The 24604-nt window shown below is 36.4% G+C and overlaps 1 protein-coding gene across 3 annotated transcripts; it reads left to right on the plus strand.

Moving 5' to 3' along the window:
• Positions 1-587: 587 nt before the first annotated feature.
• Positions 588-24444, plus strand: LOC129271407 (trafficking protein particle complex subunit 13-like). 3 transcript variants are annotated; one of them, XM_064106470.1, is made up of 13 exons: positions 588-711; positions 5346-5451; positions 6428-6497; positions 8884-9029; positions 9729-9801; positions 10526-10570; positions 11369-11404; positions 12843-12914; positions 17557-17693; positions 19289-19490; positions 21111-21211; positions 22711-22858; positions 23204-24444. In XM_064106470.1, exons 1-13 carry the CDS (start codon positions 588-590, stop codon positions 23315-23317), a joined length of 1374 nt encoding a protein of 457 aa, XP_063962540.1. In that variant the 3' UTR covers positions 23318-24444. The 3 variants fall into 3 exon arrangements, with proteins under 3 accessions (XP_063962540.1, XP_063962541.1, XP_063962542.1); XM_064106471.1 differs by lacking the exon at positions 12843-12914; XM_064106472.1 differs by lacking the exons at positions 11369-11404; positions 12843-12914 and having other exon boundaries at positions 633-711.
• The last annotated feature ends 160 nt before the right edge of the window (positions 24445-24604 follow it).

Below are 24604 nucleotides of genomic sequence, written 5' to 3' on the forward strand. Positions count from 1 at the left end.
GAATTTTTTTTTCATTTTTTTTTTCTTTTTACCACCTCGTACATGATCCTTTATGGTATTTAAAAGGTATGAAAGTTAAAATTTAGCAAGATTAAACAGATTATAATTACTTTTTTCATATCACATGTATTTTCATATATCAAAGAGACCCTTTTCACAGTTCTTTATCATCTCCCGACTTTCACAAGTATTCCATCTATAATGAACATTCCGTTGTCATCATGAAGATCATATTGATTTGCTTGAACATGGTAATAGTGATCATGATGGCGAGAATAAGGACAGACCACCTAATTCGTCCGCATGACGAATTAAAATCTAGTTTTTTTTTTTTTTTTTGGCTTGGTCAATTTTTTACCTGTGTCCATCCCAAAATTTAAGGTGGACCCCCCCTAAATTTTTTTCTTTCTTGGACACTGTCCCGGCCCGCGATAAGTTTCAGTATTTTTGGAGGACACCTAGTGGCATCCCTGGTTGAGTGCAGCACAATGTGGATAAATTTCTTGCTGAAGGAAATTACGCCATGGCTGGGATTCGAACCCACGACCCTCTGTTTCAAAGTCAGAAGGCTAATCCTTACTATTACTATGAATGTCATTCTAAAATTTATTGTTTTGTTATCTTTTGATTTTACAGTAATGAGGCTGACTAAGCCTTCGTTTGTCTCAAACACACCAGTGCTATGTGAAAGCAGAGATTTGCCTGGAAATGGTGAGTTATTGATTGATTAACTTTTAACAATATGTCTTTATATATGTATTAATATATACATATTCAACAGAATTGTATACTTCATTTTGGAGCACAGAATTTTCCACTCATGCTTATTGCAATTGCATTGTTTTTTCTCTCCCTATTTCAGGAGGTATTTGGACCAAAAAGGTCTTTAAAAAAGTTAAATCCACCAATTGTGGCCAAGTCCAAGAATTTTCACATGTTACATATTGGATATTCAAAGACTATTTATTAAACCTCCATAAGATATTGGTTAAGGTATTACATTGTAGGTACAAATCTTTTTATTATCCACATGGTAGATATCCCATAGAAGGAAAAGCTTGAAGAATTTGACGACCTTTGACCTGTGATGTCATTTCTGAAATGTACTACATTACATATAGGACTCACAAAAATCTAATTTTAAAGACAAAATAAGTTCAAAACTCTATAAAAGTAATTTTGCAGACAAATATGTTGCAGTTTGGTGTGAGGAAAGGTTTATTACTCTAGTATACTTCTGTAAAGTTTTGAGTCATATATAGGGTTACTTTTTTGTAAGCCATGGATGAAGTCGAAAAGGCAATTTTACATATGGGACACTTTGTCTCCCATAGACAGGCCTGCCAACTTCTTTTTTTTCCAGGAGTTGCCCCGTTTACAAATGTCCCATCCATAAGAGCATACCATATATACCAGTTTTTTATTACATTGATTTTAGATTATTTTTTTAACTTTTTGTGGTATTACATAATTTCATACTCAATGAATTAGAACTTCCTCGAGAGATGCAACAATACAAATATTCTGGGAAGCAACTTTAAAATATGTCCTCAAAATGTTCATCCTTTGACATGACCTAATTTGCATATTAATTTAGATAACATCATCTCCCCCCCCCAAAAAAAAAAAAAAATGAATGAATAAATAAAATGTGGGAGGGTCTACATGTACATGTATGTCCCACGGTCTATGAATAAATTTTACAAGATTTTTTTTTCATTTTAGTTACCGGTATACATTTATTTGTCCCATACCTAATGGTCAGTTTACTAATTATGCAAATTAGGTGCCTCAAATAAGCATAATTTGCATATCATAATTTTTTTCTTAATTCAACATTTTGGCTTTGGCTTTCTTATCCCACCAAAGATTAATTCATAAAATATAAGATGAATTTTTTTTCTTCTGTGGGAACATTTTCTTGGATGTAATTGAACACAGGGTTTTCACTGGAATTTTTCTATGCATGGTTGAAATGTTTGGCAACTGATTCATCGAGAATTTTTGGTACATTTATGGTAAAGATTTACTTATGATAGTCCCACCCAGTGTAAAAGACCACGGTACATGTAAGATCTATGGTTTTCCAACCACATGTGCATGTACCTTTTTATGTTCCATATATATGTACATATCAAACTTATCCTATAAAAGTCTCCAGTTTTTCAATAAAATACTTGTTATAATTCCTCACTCCTAGTTATAAAAAATCTTGCATTACATTAGTTTTCAATAGGCCTACATACATAATAATAATAATATTCCGCATTTATATAGCGCTTAATACATCGGAACGACGTCTCTAAGCGCTTTACAGACATATTATTACCCCGGTCATCGGATCCTTGCAGGCCCGCATACAATGTATGCACCTTCTCCACTCCCTGGGGAGCATTCCAACAAGAGTTCCAAGACTCAATTGCTAGGCATACTACATATAGGCTTTCACATCCTACCGGGTACCCATTTAACACCTGGGTGGAGAGTGGCAAAGTGTGGATTAACGCCTTGCCAAAGGACGCTAGGCCATGGTGGGATTCGAACACACGACCCTCTCATTACAAGGCGAGAGTCAGAACCGCTACACCACGACGCTTCCACAACTGCAGTATATACTGCAGTATATGCTTTACAATGCAAACACGTTTGATCGGCAGATTTTACACCCAATGTATTTTGTTGAATTTTCATAATTTTCAATTCCAAGCTTGCTTGCATAATGTAAGTCAAGTAGTCAACCTTCCATATTACAGGTTGATACCCACCCAATTCAAAATTATTACTACTGATTATGCAAAAGGCATAAGTCCCCCCTTCTATTAAGTCATTTTCTTTTAGCCAAACAGATTTTTATCGCCCCAAAGGACTTGACTTGTAAGACAAAGCTACCTGTTTTTCATTATTCAAATACACTACTCAAAAAAAGTTAAGGACCACTTTTTAATGTGTGTATACAATTTTCAAACCGGGTGTTGTATTTCTAGAAATACCCGAATATGGCTGTCTTGAATCTCCTCAAACACCCTGTAACAATTTCACACATGGGTGGTTTCAGTTGTTGCATGATGTCTCTCGCATTATTGCATATCCTGAAAAGTGGGCCCATTGTGAAGTGGTACAAATGTGGATTCAAATGCATTTTCTGTCTTTAGTCTCTACAATCAACAAATTGCTGACAACAGCAATGCCAAGATACAGCTGTCCAGGATGCCATCAAACACAATGAAATCAATTTCACACATGCAGTTCTTTCATGTCTCTTGCATCATTGCAATGTGCCCGTACAAAAGTGGCTTCCAAAGCATTTTCTGTCTTTAGTCTCTACAATCAACAACTTGCTGACAATAGCAATGCCAAGATACAGCTGTCCAGAATGCCATCAAACACAATGACATCAATTTCACACATGCAGTTCTTTCATGATGTCTCTGGCATCATTGCAGTGGGCCATAAGACAAGTGTCTTCCAAAGCATTTTCCGTCTTTAGTCTGTACAATCAACAACTTGCCTACAACAGCAATGCCAAGACACCACCTAAGTGAAACAGATGTAGCCAGAGCCCTAGGGATGCTGGAAGCTGGCCTCAGTCAGCGAAGAGTAGCCAGAATGATGGGCGTGTCACACAGTGTCATTAGCAGAGCAAATCAAAGACACCGAGAGACAGGGCTATACTCCGAGAGACCCCGCAGTGGCCGACCAGTTTCGACAACCCCTAGAGATGATCGCTACTTGACGAATCTCAGCCTCCGCAACCGCTTTCACAGTGCACGCCGCCTCAACAATGACTTCGCTGCAGCAACTGGAGTGATTGTTTCCACTCAAACAATCCGTAACCGACTTCACAGAGCCAATATGCATGCCAGACGGCCAGCTCAGTGTGTCCCACTCACCCCTGCTCACAGAATAATTCGTCTCAACTGGGCCCGGGAGCATGTCAGATGGACCAGACAGCAATGGCGTAGAGTTCTGTTCACAGATGAGAGCAGATTTTCCCTTGACCACAATGATGGACGTTCGAGAGTCTGGAGGCGACCAGGAGAGAGATTTGCAGACCCCTGTATTGCAGAACATGACCGTTATGGGGGAGGCAGCGTCATGGTGTGGGGAGGCATCACCTACGCCAACCGTACTCGTCTCTACGTGGTCCCAGGGGGAGCAATGACAGGAGTGAGGTACAGGGATGAGGTCCTTGAACCTATAGTGGTGCCATTTGCAGAAAATGTGGGACAAAACATCATTTTCATGGATGACAATGCCCGTGCCCACCGAGCTAAGGTGGTGACCGAGTTCCTTGAGGGCCAGGGGATTGAGCGTATGGAGTGGCCAGCGAGGTCCCCGGACTTAAACCCGATAGAGCACGTCTGGGACATGATGGGGAGGAGTCTCGAGCAGCTCGAAGCCCATCCACTTGGACTGCAGCAGCTGGGTGTGGCTCTGGAGGCTGCATGGGATGCACTGGACGTCAGAGACATCAATCGCCTCATCAGCTCCATGAGACAGCGCTGTGAAGCCGTTATTGCTGCAGGAGGTGGTCACACTCGTTACTGAACTGCCTGAAAGACACTCAGACATTCGTTTTTACCACTTCATGTCGGTAGCTGATACCCCTCGGGGCCCACTTTTCAGGATGTGCAGTGATGCGAGAGACATTGTGCAACAACTGAAACCACCCATGCGTGAAATTGATTACAGCGTGTTTAAGGACATTTAGGACAGTTGTACTGAGGTATTTCCAGAAATAAAACACCTTGTATAAAATCTTTATGTACGTTTTAAAAAGTGGTCCTTAACTTTTTTTGAGTAGTGTATGTTTGGCTGTAGGCCTACAGTTATATTTCACTGTGAAATTTTGCCAGTTCTGTAATTTCCAGTATCATGGCAAATTGGAGATTTAATATAATACAACTCCCAAGAATGTTCTGTAATCTGATTGGTCCAAATCGGATCACATGATATTCAGCGAATTGCACTATTGCATCCAAACTGCACTATCCTGCACTCTGACGTCAGAGTGCAGGATAGTGCGAGGTCTGGAATTATCTAGAATTATCTAGAATTTAGATAAAAATATAGCATTCGGGGCAACTCAGTAACATGGGGGAGGGGGGGGTGTATAAAACAAACAATGCATGCATTCTTGTGCATAGAGGACCTAAATAATGAACTCCGTGCTCGACTCGCCAAATGGATATACTGCACTCGGTCCTGCGGACCTCGGTGCAGTATATCCATTGGCTCTTCTCGCACATCGTTCATTATTTGGCCCTGCATGCACGTGCTTACGAGCATTATTTGTATACTATCTACTATCCTCAAAGTATGCCATTCCTATTCCTACCATGCAGTTTCTTCTGAAAGTAAGTCGGCAGACTTTCTTCCCAGTCTGGGAGCTGTGTCCGGCCTTCCTGGATTCACCATGGGCGAGATTCTTACTCTTCCTCAGAACTTTGGGTAAGACCACATTGTACATTTACATTCTGCAAATATTCTCAAATTTAGTTTTACTCTAGTCTTAAAGGGGAAGATTAATGTAAAATTAGCAGAAAAATAATGAAAAATATTGGTGAAGGTTTGAGGAAAATCATTCAGCGATTACAAAATTTGTAGAATTTTATTTTTGTGATTTGTAACTTCATATGTGAGCAGCTTTCCATGTATCATGAATTTGAGAAATCAATGTGTACTTTTCTCAAAAAATTGTAAATGGTTTTTATTGTACCTTCAATATATCAAATTATTTCACACCCACCCCCAAGAGAAAAGATAGTTTAGTTATCATGAACCATTAAAAAATTTTAAATGATGCATATTCATATATTACATGTACATGACATATGAGGCATCTGCTTTTCTATGACATCACAAATTTAAACAAATAAAGTTCTTTTTAAATCTTAGATGTATTTTCCTCAAACCTTCACCAATATTTTGTATCATTTTTTCTGCTATTTTTACAATAAACTTTTTGTGAGAGTGAACTTCCCCTCTAAAATTATGTTTGAAGCTCCTTGTTTGAACAGATACTACATGTAGAGTACAATCAGACAACTCTGAAAATTTCATCAAAATTTGATGAGGAATGACAAAGTTAACTCCAGTACACAAGTCATTGGCAAGAATTGAAACAGATGTGTGTCTTAGACACCGTCCTCACTACCGTCCTAAAACTAGTTTACTGGAAACTAGTTTAGTGGAAACTAGTTTAATGTGTAGTGAGAACGGTTGAAGCGGTCTTGGTTGTAATCAGTTGTAATTATTATTTTTTATGTTTTTTTTAAAGAAAAATCCCTACGTGCATGACTGGTCAGTTTTGTGTTGACTTGAAGTTGATATCACAATGTTTGTCATGTTTGTGCCTCTACATATGACAAGTTTTTGAGAAACCACGAGATGGAATAACAGACTTCTTTTCTCAATTTATTCACAGGAGCATATATTTAGGTGAAACATTCTCCTGCTTCGTGAGTGTACATAATGACAGTATACAAGCAACACAGGTACCGTAATAAAAGAGTTGTTTTCCTCTCAATGTCACAATTATGTTTAGTAGCATCACATTAAGAAATTGACTAAAAATTTGATTCACAAATTATTATCCTAACGTTTAAATTAAAATATGTTAAATGATTTCCATATTAGAGTTTCAATTGCAGAACTGCCCAAATTTTTCATGTAGCCACACTAAGCCTACAATACATGTAGCCTTAATTGCGATACCCAAAAGCTTGATTGAAAATATCCACTTTACTCTTGACTTCATAATAGGCATATACATTGAATACATTTCGGCTATACATGTATGTATAATGTTGCCCAGTAACAAGTGCATGATATCTAATATTCAAATTTTATGATTGTAATTTAGGGCCGATACCAAACCTCTTTAATTGTTTTATCAAAAGTGACCAGGCACCAAAAATTTCACCAAAAACAAAAGATACCATGATTCCATGATCTATGAAAAAAACAGGTACTCAGCATTAACATGGATGCATAATTTGTTCCAATAGATAATCCTAAATCATCTTTGTTAGAGTAGAAAGTTCACTACCATAGAATATTACTTTGGATTAGTAAGGGATTAAGTTGGAGTCTGTTGGACAGTCTATTGAAAGAAACTACCCTTGCTACCATTATATTGTGCGAAGGTGACAAAAAGAGGATTAGAAATTAGGTTTCTGTAAGTCCTTACAAAAGGAGTAATTGTTACCCCACTAGTTAATGGTGCTAATTAAGAACAAAAGCGCCTCCTGTTTGTTGTTGATGCCCTCCAACTGAAATAAACACAGCCCAAGTTTTTTGTGCCTTTGTGGTGCCTGGTCACACAATTACTTGAAGACTACAAAGGTACTTGTATGTGGTAGAGTAATACCTCGGTCACATTTGTTCTACGGTGCCAGAACGGCGAGTCGAAAACAGTCGTTTTAACATCTGTACCAGCTAAATATAGGTGGTTTGAATAAAAATGAATAAAACGGCTGTTTTCGACTCGCCGTACGGCCGCTGTAGAGCAAATGTGACCGAGGTATAATAGACCAGTTAGTAATTCCATTCTGCATATGATCAGAAGGTCAGTTGAACTCAATTGGCATGGTGGTTTGATATTCAATGAGATGAAGCACCAAATGTGATGTTTTGATCACTCACATATTGTTCTTTTGAATTGTGCTTTTCCTAAGGTCTACTAAAAAGCAACGATGCTTCCATTAGCGATTGGTATTTGATAGTTGGCCAAGTACATTGTAACAGCAACATGCTAATGCATTCAGAGTAGAAATGCAACAAAAACCTACATGAGTGTTAATAATTGATGTGCTATTCTAGTCACCTGGTCTATGAAATTTCAGCATCCTGCTATGCCAGGCATGCTTACTTTATCTTGCTGTGAAGTTTGCCAGATAGATCCTAGTAAAAGGAAGGTAAGGCCATTTGAACCGAATTGCCCTTGAGGAAACTCCCAACTGGTCTATTGTTGCTTGAATATTTCAAGATAAGGAGAAACAGCTATGCAATTTTTTTTTTGGGGGGGGTTACTTTTTTACAACTTAAATGTACTGCCTCAATTTATTGGATAAGCTTTAACATTGCAATGAATGAGGATTTTCCAGGGCTTTTTGAGCACTTCAGGGGCGAGAACATCCCAAGCCCCCCCCCCCCCCATGTGATTTCCCCCCCCCCCCCCCTGGAAACAGCAAAGTGTCTCCTACTTCTCTTCATTGGTTAATTCTTCGCCATCCCTACCCCAATTAGGACATCCATGTGAAGACTGATCTACAAACCAGCTCCCAGAGGCTGACCCTGTCTGGTGGGTCCACCCCCACCCACCCCTAGCCTCGCCCCAGGAGCATGCATAGACCTCTTTAAGTCTAAGGTTAAATATTTCTCCCTCCCTATTTTTCATAATAATCAGGACATCCATGTGAAGACTGATCTACAAACCAGCTCCCAGAGGCTGACCCTGTCTGGAGGGTCCACCCCCACCCACCCCTAGCCTCGCCCCAGGAGCATGCATAGACCTCTTTAAGTCTAAGGTTAAATGTTTCTCCTCCCTATTTATCATAATAATCAGGACATCCATGTGAAGACTGATTTACAGACCAGCTCCCAGATGCTGACCCTGTCTGGTGGGTCCACCCCACCCACCCCTAGCCTCGCCCCAGGAGCATGCATAGACCTCTTTAAGTCTAAGGTTAAATGTTTCTCCTCCCTATTTATCATAATAATCAGGACATCCATGTGAAGACTGATTTACAGACCAGCTCCCAGATGCTGACCCTGTCTGGTGGGTCTACCCCCACCCACCCCTAGCCTCGCCCCAGGAGCATGCATAGACCTCTTTAAGTCTAAGGTTAAATGTTTCTCCCTATTTATCATAATAATCAGGACATCCATGTGAAGACTGATCTACAGACTAGCTCCCAGAGGCTGACCCTGTCTGGTGGGTCCACCCCACCCACCCCTAGCCTCGCCCCAGGAGCGTGCATTGACCAAGTCATTCATCATGAAGTCAAAGAATTGGGCACTCACATGTAAGTATTTTTATTACATATGTATCCTTATTTAATTAAACTTAATCCTCAAATGACAATTTTTAGCAATATGAAGTTTATTAATAAAAGTGATCAGATAAGTTATTCTGTATATAGGAAATGGCACAGCTACGGTAGTTCTTACCCACTCAAGGGTTCATTACATGCCGCCGCGCACAGAAAGATCAAGCCATAGAAGTCGTGTGTAGTGGACACCAGAAGTGGGATCGCAGCACGCGCGACCCACTAGTTAGAAATCCACTGCCAACGCGGTTCATACGTGTGAGTGGTTCTTACCTAAATTATTGTTGTCAGAATGCTGTTATACACAAAAAAGTGTTTTCTGACAAGGTGGCAGCAGTGAGATCAACTATATAGGCTATAGACTACATGCACATGTAAATTCTTCTTTGGCTGTTGGAGAGTTCTTAGAAGATATAGCCTACTTGTAAGTTTTTACTCCAAGCACCTCTAATTAAAACAATCCTCACATAGATTGTCTCAACTCTGTATGTATGCTTGTTGCAGAATTCAATTTTGTAGGCAGATATTAGCTTTGATTCTTTTTTCTGCTCCCTGATTTCTCAATTCACTCAAAAATTTCTAAGGATTGCATTACAGTGTCTTTTCAAAACACACATGTATTCTTTATAATCATGTATTCACTTTCATTGTTTTATTTTTCCTTTGATTTCCTAGATTGGTTTGTGCTGTCAGCTATACCTCACCCACCGGCGAGACACTTAGCTTCAGGAAATTCTACAAATTTCAGGTACCTTGTCCACTAGAGCTATTATACAATATACCATCAGATAGATCAAAATTTGAATCATTAGTTTCTTTGTGCTATTAAAGGTGGATTGATAGTGGATGTTTAATTTGTTAAAAAGCATTGTGGTCCTTTTTGCCCCCCCCCCCCACAATTTTGGCTGTCACTGCAAAATACAGCTTCTTTGTTCAATTGTTCCCCATTTACATACAGAAATTTACAAAATTAATGAAAGTTTTACTCATCTGCCCATGCTTGATGCAGCATATATTCTGCTGACTCCATTCTGTACTGCCAGAAGGAGTTCATATTAGAACCATTGCGGTATTATAGTTGCTTTGCTTCAATTTACGGCTGTTAACTTAGCCTAAATTGTTTACCTTGACAGCCAATCACAGTTGCGCTCTAGGCGTCCTGGTCATTCGTGCGATTTTTCTCCGATGAGTGCATGTCAAAAAAGCTTCAGTACATCAGGGATGTGAGAGTTCAGATTTTTATCTGATTTCAGATTTTTTTCGTTTTGATTTTCAGCTTAATTTCAGCTTATTTTGGGCTTTCCTCTGTACAAAAAGTATGGGAGCTCTTTCTATTTCAGACTTTTTCTACAAGTTTCAGCTTTTTCCAGATCTTTTTATTTGTGACCACTCACACCCCTGGTACATGTATGTCCATTTTTAAGGCCATTTTACGAAATTTATTTTCTTTAAAAATTTCAATCAATTTCCAGGTTCTCAAGCCTCTTGATGTGAAGACAAAGTTTTACAATGCAGAGGTAAGATAAGGAGAGAAAAAAACATTTACAATAATTATTTTGAACATTCCTTTTAATCTTTCATTGGCATTCGTTTGCTTTCATTTCAATGAACCTATGAAGGAAACTTGACTCAATCTCACTCTGTACTGTAGAGACATCATTCCAGTAATAAATGTTTTGAAATATTCATTCTAAATGTAGAGTTTTAATAATCCCTCTCTTTGATCAACGAGTAAATTCCCAAAACTGATGTTTTAAATTTACAGACTTTAAAAGAAATATCACCAATATGATGTTTCCTCTAGATATCTGATTTGGATGATAATGAAAATATTGACTGGCTCTTCTTTCGGGAACATCAAATATATTGCCCTTAAAAGACCTATATTGTCATTGTCTAAAGACTCGGGCCAATATGATTCTTTTGCTGGCAATATATTTTATGTTTCCCCTCAAGGCCAGTCAATATTATATAATTATCGGACTCATTATTTTGTGCATGCTTCGATGCAAAAGATACATTTGATCATTATGAAACCATGCCAGATGGCGATTTCTAGAATTCATATCACATGTACAACACCTGGGAAAGTTGACATCACAAAATTAATCTTTTTGAAATTTGTGTTGCTGTTATCGTTTGACTTGTTTTATCGATGTTACTCTTATATCGTTTCTGTTTTTATTAAAAACCAACTTGCAGTCAGGATAAACTTGTCCTTTAAATTGTATTCATATCCTGTACATACTTAAGCACATTTCCTGATAATGTTTAATTGCATTCTCACATAACGTTTCTTGTGGTTGTGTGAACAGTACTCTCTCAGAATGAGAGCTAGCGGAGGATATCAGGTAATCACAACTTGTTACTGTGGTAGTGTGTTCAGACTTTCCGATCAGATTCAGTGTTACTCTCCCATCCTCCCGCTGTCCCACTAAAACGTAATCCCAGCATTTAGCTATTCCAGTGATAACCAATTTAATCATGCACTCTTCAGATATGATTTTGCAATGAAAAGGCAAAATAAATGTAAGGGTTCAAGGCCTGAGGATCTAATCAAATGCAATGTGAAGTCTAGGACAATTCAGTGAACCTTGACTGTTCAGATATAATCAAGCCCCAGTATTCTACTGAAATTATTTGTTAGTGTTTGCTACTTTGCATGCTTAATGAATCGATAGTTACATCATACTTAGATGTACCATCTTAATATTGATTTTTACAGAACAGACGTATTTTGGTTTAATAGACCTCTACTACATATTTATGTTTCTTCAGCTTTTGTGAATTGTTCGCTTGTAGGTCTACATTTATATCCATGCTGTGAGCATTGCAATATTCAGTAGTACAGCTTATTTTTCATTTTATTTCAACACATTAATATAGCAATTAATTCTAGTGTTTATTTCATAACTGACATCATTTTAAGTTGCATCAAAGTGTGCAATCACATTTTAGAGAATCCCAGTTTTGGATTATGAGCAAGCAAAAAGCACCCCCCCCCCCCCCCCACTGTTAAAGAGTTTTTAAGCAAGTTGAAGTCTTGAGGCATTTCAGTAACTTTGACAACTTACACACAAAAAAATGAATAAATAGAAGAAAAATACCTAAGTGAATAAATGTTTAGTCATTTGAAGTTGTACATGGAGATCGTGAGTGTGCCTTACCCCTCCATCAATACAATTATTTGTGAGCAATGATAATGTCAGACCTGCCAACCAGTACGTTTTAGCCGTATTTAGTACGTTTTTGCAACCAAAATACGGCAGTACGTTTTTTCTTTTCTTTTTTTAAACTAAATCGTAATTTATTGAGAAAAATAATCTCTATATGTCTCTATTTCATAAAACGTGCACAAATATGGTTATTAGATCAATGTAATTTCAGGTAACTTGTTTTTTTTTTCAATCATTTTGTTAAAACCAGGCTGAAGATACTGTATACACATGTTTTAATGTTTTTTTTTTCATCTGCAAGAGCAGTGCGCATTTTAGCTTGCATGCAGCTTGAGCGCCGCGATGAGTGAGTGCGCCAAGCAATTTATTATGAAATACACTTTTTTGGGGAAAAATACAGTTTTTTTTATCACAGAATACAGTTTTTCATTCCCAGAGGTTGGCAGGTCTGTAATGTCTCAGCCTCTCACATTTCTGCATACAGGCTCATTGGTGGCTATGGTATCGCTCTGACTATAAGTCAAATTTATTGCTCAAGCTCTGTTGATAAATGTCCCTGTCCAGAATTTTCCCAGTAAATTTACATTCTAATTTGTCTTGTTCGTACATGTAGATTTGTATGACTTGCAGTTCGATGTGCAAAGTTACCGCCTGCAGTTGTGAGAACAAAACAAAGAGCGATTCGGTAGAATTCTATTGTATTTACTAACTTGCGCATGAAAGTTTTGATTTGGTATCTTTTGTTTTTTATCCTGCTGTCAGTATGCGATGTACTTTGTATATTATTTATTTGTTCTATCTTTAATTCTCTGTTCCTGAAAAAGGTTTTCATTTGTTGATTGTTGAGTTGTTTCCTTCATTTAGAGATGAGATATACAAAGTCATGCTATTGATAAGATAGACTAGTCATTTATTTTCAGTAAGCAAAGATGTAGGGTTTCATGTACATGTATATACACAGCTACATGTAGGAGCTCATGCAGCGCAATAGAATATATCTACATGTAGATTATCGGGCTTTATAGATTAGCATTATCAATTTATTTATTTTATGATACTCTCAAATCATGGAAATTATCTAGTGCCATTCTTGTGGTTCTCAGATCTGTTAATCATACATAATAGTTTTGTAAATAATTTTGAGTTTATTCATTCTAAAAATAATTCACTTTATTGCAATGACACATTTATCTTGTAAATAATAGATTAAAATCTAAAATATTTTTCAACAATGTTAGATGATATCATGACATGAATAAGTGATTCAAGCGGAAACATTATACATTATATTACAATTTCATGGTCTTTGCCCGACATGTATCGATCTCTGCTCCATAGTATCAATAAATTAATATGTTTCAGGTCTAGTTATATTTGATAAAAAGTGAAGTCAGATTTAGTTCTAGTGATAAAAGATTAATTAGTAAGTGAAGTCTGCAATTTTGTTATGCTTAAAGATTTAGTTATCCAAATGATTACTTCAGAATGTCATACATGTATGTAGATCTATATTTTCAACTTTATTTGATTCACATTGTTTTCCCCCTTTTCTCTCGTTTGCATGAACCAACTCTATCATATCCAACCAAATTTGCCTCAAAATCAGGATTATGTTGTAAGTCTTGAAACTTTTCAGATATGAATATCGCTTTTTTATCACACTTATGATTTGCTATATTTTCTGCAAGTGCTTGTCATAAATGTAGTTATTCCCCCTGTTTTGTGTCTTAAGATATTTTTATAATTTTTTTGTTTATTTTTTATTCATTTTTATGATTAGATTGATAAAATGATTGTAATGGTGTTCATATATTGTCTTCTTTGTGAAATCAGTAATCAATATTATGGATAATGAAAAGAAATAATTGATTTCATACTTTAATTCATATTTTTCCATTTAGTAATCATGACGTACAATTTTCAAGCAAAAAGAAAAAATTATTAATTACACAAAAGCCAAACTACTGCATTGCCATATTCAAGTTACGAATAAATGTCTGGAAGTTCTTGTTTTGTCCACTACATTGCAGAAACAATTATGAATTATTTAGTCAACCAAGAATAATAATGATAATGATGTTGATTTATAGAGCGCACACACCAAAGACAATCATGGTGCGGGGCTGCTTGCCCAGTAACATTTTAATAAGACTATAAAAGAGCAGGACGCGCGCAAGCAGGACACTTCAAGATAAAAAATATTTTCAAGTTAATTAGGAAACAAGTCTTATATATACAAGTGTGTTTATACATGTATCTCTTTATTTTTCGTTCATTTTGTTTATTCAGATTTGAATTTGTATCCATAGACTCAAACTCAAAGCATGAAGAAAATACATATTTTGCTTCATATCGCATCAGTTTTTGTCTCTTCCAATAGAAATCATCAAATATACACTGTAACCATTCTCTGCTCACCACTTTATTCTTTTTAGGAAAAGAAAACATTTTTTTAAATGTTTATATGATTTGTTTTTGCACTATATAGTCATTTCGCTGTTCGATTTATTATTCATGTAAAAAAATTGGATTACTGCATCATGATAGTATACATTGCACATAATTATTTAGTAATTATTCACATACACATTGTTTATGATTCCATTGCATTTCTTTGCATGAAATAAACATGTTTACAATTTTGCACATGTATAGTTTGTCTAGGGACACATGATATTTGATAATGCTTGTATCCATGTGTTGTGTATTTATTTTCTAGTGTTTTAATCATCAAATTTTTCATAAAGAAGACATGAAAATGATACCCTTGAGACCAGATATTTTTGTATAAAAGGGGGGGAAAAGAAACAGATCATTGAAAGATTTGGGAAGATTGAATGAATAATAAGAAACCTATGAACATTTGAATAATGAGATCACTAAATGTTATGTAGATCCTCCCATTGGCAATAGGAACAAGATCTGTGATGTGACGCAGCTTCCCTGGTTTTTTCCATACATGTATTTCGCCTAAATTTGCGTTTTTATTTATTTATTTATTCATTTATCTAGTCTAGATCACAAGATATAGGGTCCATAACAAAAAGTTAGCGATTAATCGCTGATTTGAAAGAACAATTCTGATTGGTTCCTATTCAGTCTACTAAGCAAAATGCACATGCAAGTATGATCTTGATAGGCCATTTCAATTAGTGATTAATCGCTTATCTTTTGTTACGGGCTCCTGGTGTTCTTTTTTATACTCCCGTCCTGACATGACGCATTATGGTATCATGCTCGGTGTCCGTCCGTCTGCCTGTCCATCCATTAACTTTTCCTTGTAAACGTGATAACTTCAGTTTAACTTAACCTAGGCTCATATAATTTGGTGTGTATGATACTAGTATGGATCCCAGAAAGCCTAATGATTTTGAAGTCAAAAGGTCGAAGGTCAAGATCACAGTGACATGTTTTCATCTTACCCTTCTGAAGTCTTTGTAAACGTGATAACTTAAGTTTAACTTAAACCTAGGCTCATATAATTTGGTGTGTATGATACTAGCATACTGTAGATCCCAGGAATTCTATTGATTTTGAGGTCAGAAGGTCAAAGGTGAAGTCACCACCTTCCACTTTTCTTGCTTGAACAATAACTCCATTTCCGTGTTTAATACAGGCGAGCGTATTATGTTCTCGCCTTAGCGACACTCTTGTTATGAGATGACATGTGATCCAGGTTTCAGAACATAATATCATGGATGAATTGTTTGTCCTAAAATCATCAATCTACATCTACAAGTTAGTTATTTGTTTCCCACCGATTTCTTGTTTTCAATTCCTCAATTCATTTATGAAGACGGCATTCCTGCAGCAATTAGCTTATTAGGGTGCAGTCACTTTAATTTCTGTGCATGCTACATGTGACTGGACAGTCAGCAGAATTGTGTAAAGTTACTATAATTTTGCTGACTTCAATGATTTATCATGAACTTCTTTTCTTAGCTGCATTTTGAGCAAATCGTTCTGTATCACTTTCAAAAGTGAGCAGAAATCGACTTCATCTTTAAATCAAGGATTTTGTATAAAGTGTACATGCATGAATCTTATACTAGTAGTGCATATTATGAATGTCTGTCTTGTCAACTGTCATGTTTATGTATTTCAAAAAAATGATGCACCTTGCATGGTTTATGCATGTACATGTACACGTACACTGTACCTCCAAATATTGTGTACAGTACATGTATGTTCATGAAGGCCCTGCCATGCACTGCTACAGTACCATCTGAGAAATTAGTTCATGCATTTCTTTGACTTCTTAATCCCTTCTCCAGCTGTGCAATAGCTGTATCTAGACGATGATTAAAAACACCTAAGACTTTGTTTGGACATACATATACATGTAATGTACAAGCAAATAATGATAAAGATCCTGTTTCATGAAACTACAAGCTCATACAGTTTAAGCTCCCAAGATGACGCCGCTTGATTAAAATTAAATAAAATTCTATCATCAATGATAAAAAGTTTCGCTTCATGTGATTGTGCACAAAATTGGGCCCTGCTTGATGAGAATTTAAAGGTCAAGTCTACCCCAGAAAATTGTTGATTTGAATCAATAGAAAAAAATCAGCATAACACTGAAAATTTCATTAAAATCGGATGTAAAATAAGAAAGTTATGACATTAAAAAAAAAAAAAATTTCACATAATGTTCAGTTATATGCACAACTCGGTGATATGCAAATGAGAGGCAATGATACCCCTCACTATTTATTTTGTTTGTTTTTATTGTTTTAATTATAAAATATTTTAATTTTACAGATTTGACAATACGGACCATCTTGACTTCACCATAAACTTTTAAAATAATGGTAATTCCTCATGTTCAGGGAGGAATAAAATTTTTTTTCACATGGCAATGAAGAGAAAATTGAAATTTTTCATATTTCATGTAATAAAATACAAAAGAAATAGTGAGTGGGTTATGTCATCAGTCTCCTAATTTGCATACCAACCAGGATGTACAATGCTTATAACTGTTTGAAATTAAGCGAAACTTTGAAATGTCACAAGTTTATTATTTTACATCTGATTTTGATCAAATTTTCAGTTTTATGCCTGTTGGATTTTTCTCCTTTTTATCAAATGAACTATTTGTTGGGGTGGACTTGTCCTTTAAATCTTACTGTTAAAAAACAAGGGGCCTGTGGCATAACATTTACCATTTGTAACTGCCATAGTAATGTGGCTCAACAGCTTATCAAAATGAAGGATTTTGTCAAAGTTACTATAATAGTAACTTTTATGCATCAGGACCCAGATTAGATACTGAGAATGCTAATGTTAAGGTCTTGTTTCTTCAAACTCCTTTTTTTAATTAACAGTCCGATGAGGTTTACCTGGAGGCTCAGATCCAGAACATCACCCAATCCCCTATGTGCATGGAGAAAGTGTCCCTAGAACCAGCGGCGGATTATATTGTGGAGGAACTCAACTCAACCCAGACAGAGGATACATCCAAGTGAGTAATTTGCTTTTCACACTGCATTTCTTTACCCTACACTATCTTTTGGTTTTTTTTTCTAAGCCGGGGTTAACGCCTTAAGACCGGACTATCGCACTGCTCTTGAATATTGGTGATTTTGCCACACAGAGCATGATTAAGTGCAATTTTGACTTCTGTGATTGGCTAATGCTTAGCCCCACTTTTCCTCAGCCCGATTTGGTTTCACACTGTAGTTCTTAGCACCACATTAAGCTGTCTATCCCTGCTTTTTTTGCAGGGCCAGATAGTACCAGTGCTGGCTTGTTTTAGTAAAACGTAGTGTGAAACCGAAGTGAGCTAAGCTTAACCACAGGATATTGGGGGGGCGAAGACCCTCCCCCCCTTAGCCCCACCTATTTCCCGGGGCTAAGCGAAATTTCTGTAGTGTGAAAAGCATAAGAAATTCCAGACAAGACAACTTCCTGTTTCAGTCCTTCTCAGGCATTAAGCCTTGGTCATTACCTCTTGTGCACCTCGGTACGTATGCTCCCTGGTTTAATTGAAAAGGAAAGGTCACCCTGATATAAGTTTGATGATAGCAGAAAAATTACACAGAAAATTATTAACAAAGGTTTTATTAAAATCCATCAAAGAATAAGAGAAGTTTTTAGGTTTTTGATTTGTAACATCATACATGTATGCCCCTCCGTTTTATCATGTAATATAATTTCCATAAATTTCAGGTTTTTAATAGAACATGAATGAAAATATTTTTCTTCTAGAAAGCGATATGATGTGATGTGTCTGAAGGCATATATCCAACCACAAATAAAATCAATTTTTTTTTTTTTGCCCATCTGTGACGTCACAAAATTAAAATTTGAAAAATTCATGTCTCCATTATTTGATGGATTTACATCAAACCATTACCAATATTTTTCTTGAATTTTGTCCTATTTTATGAAAACCTACTTATCGTCAGGGTGAACTTCCCCTTTAATAGAGAATCCTAACCTTTCCACACTTTTCCATTCTGTACTGTAGGAGCACACAAAATGGTTGCTAGACAGCCAATTCTGTGTGCTCTTGAATATCTGACAAAAAATGCTCATAAACATGATTTTATGTACAAATTTCAATACATATTCATAAATATGTCATATTTCTACTAGCAATGATTAATGAAAGTCTCCTTGTCAAGATACTTGGTTCAAGTTCTGTACTCATTGGCCCGTATTCTGAACTCGGGTTTAAATTAACCCTGGTTTAAAGTTGTGGTTTAACTATGGAGAGCCAATTGGGACACGAATCCTGAACTAACACAAAACAGTAAACATTCAATTTATTAACTCATATGACACCCAAATTGTTCATAATTGTTTGGAGTGATAACTGAAGTATTTTTCTTCATTACGAAAGCAAAATGAAATAAAATAGTAAACATAAGAAATATACCATATAAACATAATTTTTACATTTTTGGCTCCCCATAATTTTAGCACAGATTTAGACTGTGGTCTTAGTTACACCTGACTTCAGAATACGGGCCATTAAACCTAAATCAGAAGATCCACTTTCACGTGGATGCAAGGTTGAATTAGCTATCACATTGTCTTGATTCCATTCTGCAGGAAGCTAATTTTTGGCGGCTTCACTTACCTGAATCCAATGGACACTAGGCAGTACCTATACTGTCTCAAGGCCAAGACACAGGCCGGAGCTGACCGTCCGTCCCTCATCAAGGGAGTCTCCAGCATCGGTAAGCTGGACATCGTGTGGAAGACCACGTTAGGCGAAAAGGGACGTCTCCAGACCAGCCAACTCCAGAGAATGGTATGTGATTTTCAACGTCTCTAAAAAAGTGCTTTACAGATACATGTATATTATTACCCCGGTCATAAGATCCTGGCATGCCCGCACACAATGAATGCACTTTCTCTACTCCCTCGGGAGCATTCCAACAAGAGTTCCAAGACTCAATTGCTAAGCATACTACATAAGCTTTCGCATCCTACCGGGTACCCGGTAGATATGAATCTGTTCTGATATTATTATCAGTATCAACCTTCTTCATGAGATTAAATTGTTTGTTGGGCAATCTCACAAATATGTTTGACCCCCTGTATGTGAAACCTTTCTGAAATTAATTTGTCGCCGGGTTTGTTTGTTTTTTAGTTTATATATGCAATATCTGTAATTCTTTAAAATTATTACCGTATGCTTTTAGCAGATCATGAAGTGAAGTAAGAATGGATTTTTTTTTGCATTTTGCCCCTTTCCCAGTCGATATATCGTTTATCCCCACTGGTTGCAATGGATATGATGTCAACTCCTATATCTTAAAGGAGAATGAAACTCTTGGAGCAAGTTAGCTTTTGTGAAAGCAGAAAAATCAAAGAATAAGATCAACAAAAGTTTGAGTAAAATAGGACTAGCAATAAAAGAGTTATGAGCATTTGAATGTCGAGATCACTAATGCTATGGAGATCCTCCCATTGGCAATGCGACCAAGATCTGTGATGTCACACACGTACAACTCTCCCATTTGGACACTGAAAATATACCCCAAAACATCTCTTTTTGCTCATTCTAATCATATGACAAATGATTCATCAATGATATAATGTTGTGAAACCTCTGTACTTGTCATCTCATAAAGAGAACACCTCACCTTGTGATAGACTCTATAAAAGTGAGAATATAAGTGAAATAAGTACCAAAGTAATGAGGGAGTTGTACGTGTGTGACATCACAGATCTTGGTCGCATTGCCGTTGGGAGGATCTACATGGCATCAGTGATCTCAATATTCCAATGCTCATAACTTTCTTATTATTCATTCAATCTTCCTCAAACTTTCAACAATATGTTTCTTTAATTTTTCTCTTTGATATTGATTCAGCTGGTTTCAAGGGTTTCATTCTCCTTTAAGTACACAGTTCCGGGCCCGTTATGACAAAGAATAGTGATCGATCCGATCAATCACAACTATTGAGGGCCAGCAACGTCAACATCTATTACACATGTTTGTTCAAAATATTTTTTAACTATGATGTATATAATTGTTTTCTTGAAAATTCACTGTGCTTCTCTGTGTTTACGTAGGACATTGTGCAGATTTCCTGTAGAAAAAAATATGACACTGATGGATTTCCATAGAATTACGATTGATCCGATCAATCAAGTAGATGGAAATCCATCAATGTCATACACTGTAATTTTTCTTTAGCAACTTTGCACAATGTCCTTTGAAACGAAGAGAAGCATACTGAATTGTCAAGAAAACAGTGCATGTATGAATATACATCATTTCTAGAAAATATTTTGAATAAACATGTAATTTTAGATGTTGTCGTTGCTAGCTTTCCATAGTTGCGATTGATCAATCGTAACACTTTGTAAGACGGGGCCCAGATCTATCTCATTAAATGTTTATTTCATATATTTTCTACAGGCACCCGGCTATGGAGACTTGAAGCTGAGCATTGCACAAATACCTGACAGCGTTCCACTAGAGAAACCATTCCAACTCACCTGTAGAGTTACAAGCTGTTGGTAAGAGTCAAACGGGCACTTGGCCCCGTCTTACAAAGAGTTACGATTGATCCAATCAATTGTAACTCTATGGAAATCCATCAGTGTCATAATTTTTTCTACAGGTAATTTGCAAAGTGTCCTTTGTAAACAAAGGAGAACACACCAAATTGTCAAGAAATCAATGAATTTATGGCAATACATTCATATCTAGAAATTTTTTTGAACAAACAAGCATGATATATGTTGACTTTGCTGGCTTTCCATAGTTGCGATAGATCAGATCAATTGCAACTCTTTTTAAGACGGGCCCCAGAGTTGCGATTGATCCAATCAATCACAACTATGGATGGCCAGCAACGTCAACATCTAAAATGCATGTTTGTTCGAAATGTTTTCTAGATATTATGTAAATTACATGTTTTCTTGACAATTTGGTGTGTTCGCCTCTGTTTGCAAAGGACATTTTGAAAATTTTATGTAGAAATAATTATGAAACTGATAGATCCAATCAATTTTTACTCTATGGAAATCTATCAGTTTCATAATTATTTCTTGAAAATTTGGTGTGTTCGCCTCTGTTTGCAAAGGACATTTTGAAAATTTTATGTAGAAATAATTATGACACGTATGGATTTCCATAGAGTAACGATTGATTGGATCAATCACAACTCTTTGTAAGACGGGCCCTGGAGGGGGTAGGGGCTCTTATTTAAAGAAAAATTGAAATTGGGAGGGGCAATTTCATAAAGGTTCACCGAAAAACTTCAAAATTGCTGATTATTGGATCTTGAAAAGTATTGCTTTACTTTCTATAGTGATCCTCTTTGTGATCTTCATTGTGATCCTTTTTAAGCTTAGATTTTAGGATTACACAAAGTTCTCTTTTGTCTCGGCTGCATAGCAGAGGGAGACTATAGGCACTGCTTTTCCGACGGCAATGGCGGTGGCGGCGTCAACTTATATCTTAACATAAGGTTAAGTTTTTGAAATGACCTCATACTGTACATGTAACTTGAAAAGTATATGGACCTAGTTCATGAAAATTGGACATACGGTTAATCAAGTATTACTGAACATCCATCAGTGCTGCTATATTGAATTGTGTAATGCAGGCGAGACTGCCAGAGACACTCCTCTTGTTTAGGCTTAGATTTTAGGATTACACAAAGTCCCTTTTTATGTTACCGTACCAGATCTAGATCTTGGTTGATAGGGTGACTCTTAATCTTGGTTTTACATACTTTCTCATGAAATTTACTTGCAACTTCTTTAATTTACCTTTAAATTGCTTGTAAATGCATTTATTTAGTGCAGACAACTGTCCATATATCCTTTATCCACAGAACTTAATACTTCTCCATTGTCTCCATTGATGCTCTACTTTTGCACCTATTTTGTTTAGTCAGTCTGATGTAATTGATTCTATGACTATCTTGCAGTGAGCGGACCGTGGATCTATCGCTTGTCTTGAATGACAGCAATTTTAATATGAAATTGATTTCTTAAATACTTTGCAGTGAACGAACAATGGATCTAAAGCTTGTCTTGAATAACACCACCGGTCTGGTTTGGCTCGGTATCTCCGGTAAGCAACTCGGTAAACTTGGACCTAACACCAGTATGGACATCAAACTTCAACTCATTCCAACCATCCCAGGATTACAGGTACGTTAAATATTTGACTAGGGGTGCGTTTATGCTTCCACTTTTCAGGCCAGAATCAGCATGTTCATGCATGATTAGTCCAAAAAAAGGGCCCTTTTACTCCCTCTGCAATATTTGGGTAGTGGAGCAATACAGATTCCCAACAAGAAATGTGGAGCTTCAACAAAAGAAATTGAAAATGGCTGATTAAGATACACTCTTCTTCTGGTTTAAATGTCATTGAAACTTTTTCCTTGTTTTCAAAACGGTACCTGAGATCAATGAGATGATACATAAACATGTAGATATTCATTACAAACATGTAATGTGGTCAATTGACATCTGAACTTGTTCTTCTCTTCTCAGAGCATATCTGGCATGAGGCTAATCGATCTTTATCTGAAGCGGACTTACGAGCATGACGACATCGCCCAGGTCTTCGTCTATACAGAGCAAGATGGCGCCGTGAAGAATATCTGATTTAATAGTACTTCTAGCTTTTTTATTTATTTTAATATGATTGATATAAACCATAATTTTTATCTTGTTTAAGTTGCCATTGCCACTTTATATTCAGTATAATCCTGGAATTTGTGAAAAGCTCATATCAAGTTACCCAATTGAACCTGCTGAGAAGACTGATAAACTACCCCCAAAATGGCTGTTCATTGTTTTGATTTGGACATATGAAAATACTAATTGGAAGCAATCATAAAAAGTTAGTTGACTTCTAAAGGTAGGAAGCTAAAAAAAGAGTGAAGGTCTATGGAAATATCTGTCCTAATAAAGACTACTTTCATTCTACCTTTAATGTAGTTTCTCTCCAACAGGCCGTCTATGATGGTTTCTCTTCGGATCTCCCTCAAGTAGTTCAATTCATGGAATTTTCTGTTTCTGTTTATGGTAACTCCCGTAGGAACTCGACAGGACAGCTTTTGCTGGTAAATGCCAAGTTGGTATATAAACAATTACCTAGGAATCATATTACGTCAGGTTAATCAGTCATAGTTGCTGACTTAATAAACGACAGATATTGCTCTCGGGTCTTTTTATCAAAGTGGAGACCATGGCAGAGTGGGGATTTGAACTCACAACTTTGTGATTATGAGTCCAATTCTCTAACCACTGAACCACTTAACCCATAATTTAAATGTAAAGCCCTGTTAAAACTTTGGTAAAGATCAATAATGTGAATCATACTCGAGCAAAATGTCAATGTTACAGGAGTGTAAGTAGGCATTGAACCTTATTCAAACCTTTGTGAGAATTCATGTACAGTATATTCAATTCTTAGATATCTACTGCCCTCTCTCAGTGATGTTTTTATTTATGTTAAAGAAGGCTCTTTTTTTATTTGCAAGAGTTTCTTGCATTTGCAAAATAAATTTATGATACATGAACATAATCATCATATGACATAGTAAAATACATACAGTAACCTTGTGAAAATTTTACAATATGGGAATATTAACAGAAATTGGATATAAATACAATATTGTAAGAACAAAATATAGTAATGCAAAAAAAAGTGCAGAGACCAGCAATGTTGTTCTGCTATTAATACTTCCCAATCTGACAGATCAAATTCCTTCCTCTTTGTTTGAATTAATGAATTAGAAATAGGTTGTTGTAACTTTAACATTGGCTATATCATGTCACGTGTTGATCCCCATCTTGTTCCAACATCCTGTATGAGCTTCTGTTTCGTCATCAATGTCGGTATCGGGTGCTGGTTTATGATCTTGCATTCAGCCATGATGCTTTCCC

Source organism: Lytechinus pictus, chromosome 11 (genome assembly GCF_037042905.1).
Source record: "Lytechinus pictus isolate F3 Inbred chromosome 11, Lp3.0, whole genome shotgun sequence".
Taxonomy (NCBI): domain Eukaryota; kingdom Metazoa; phylum Echinodermata; class Echinoidea; order Temnopleuroida; family Toxopneustidae; genus Lytechinus; species Lytechinus pictus.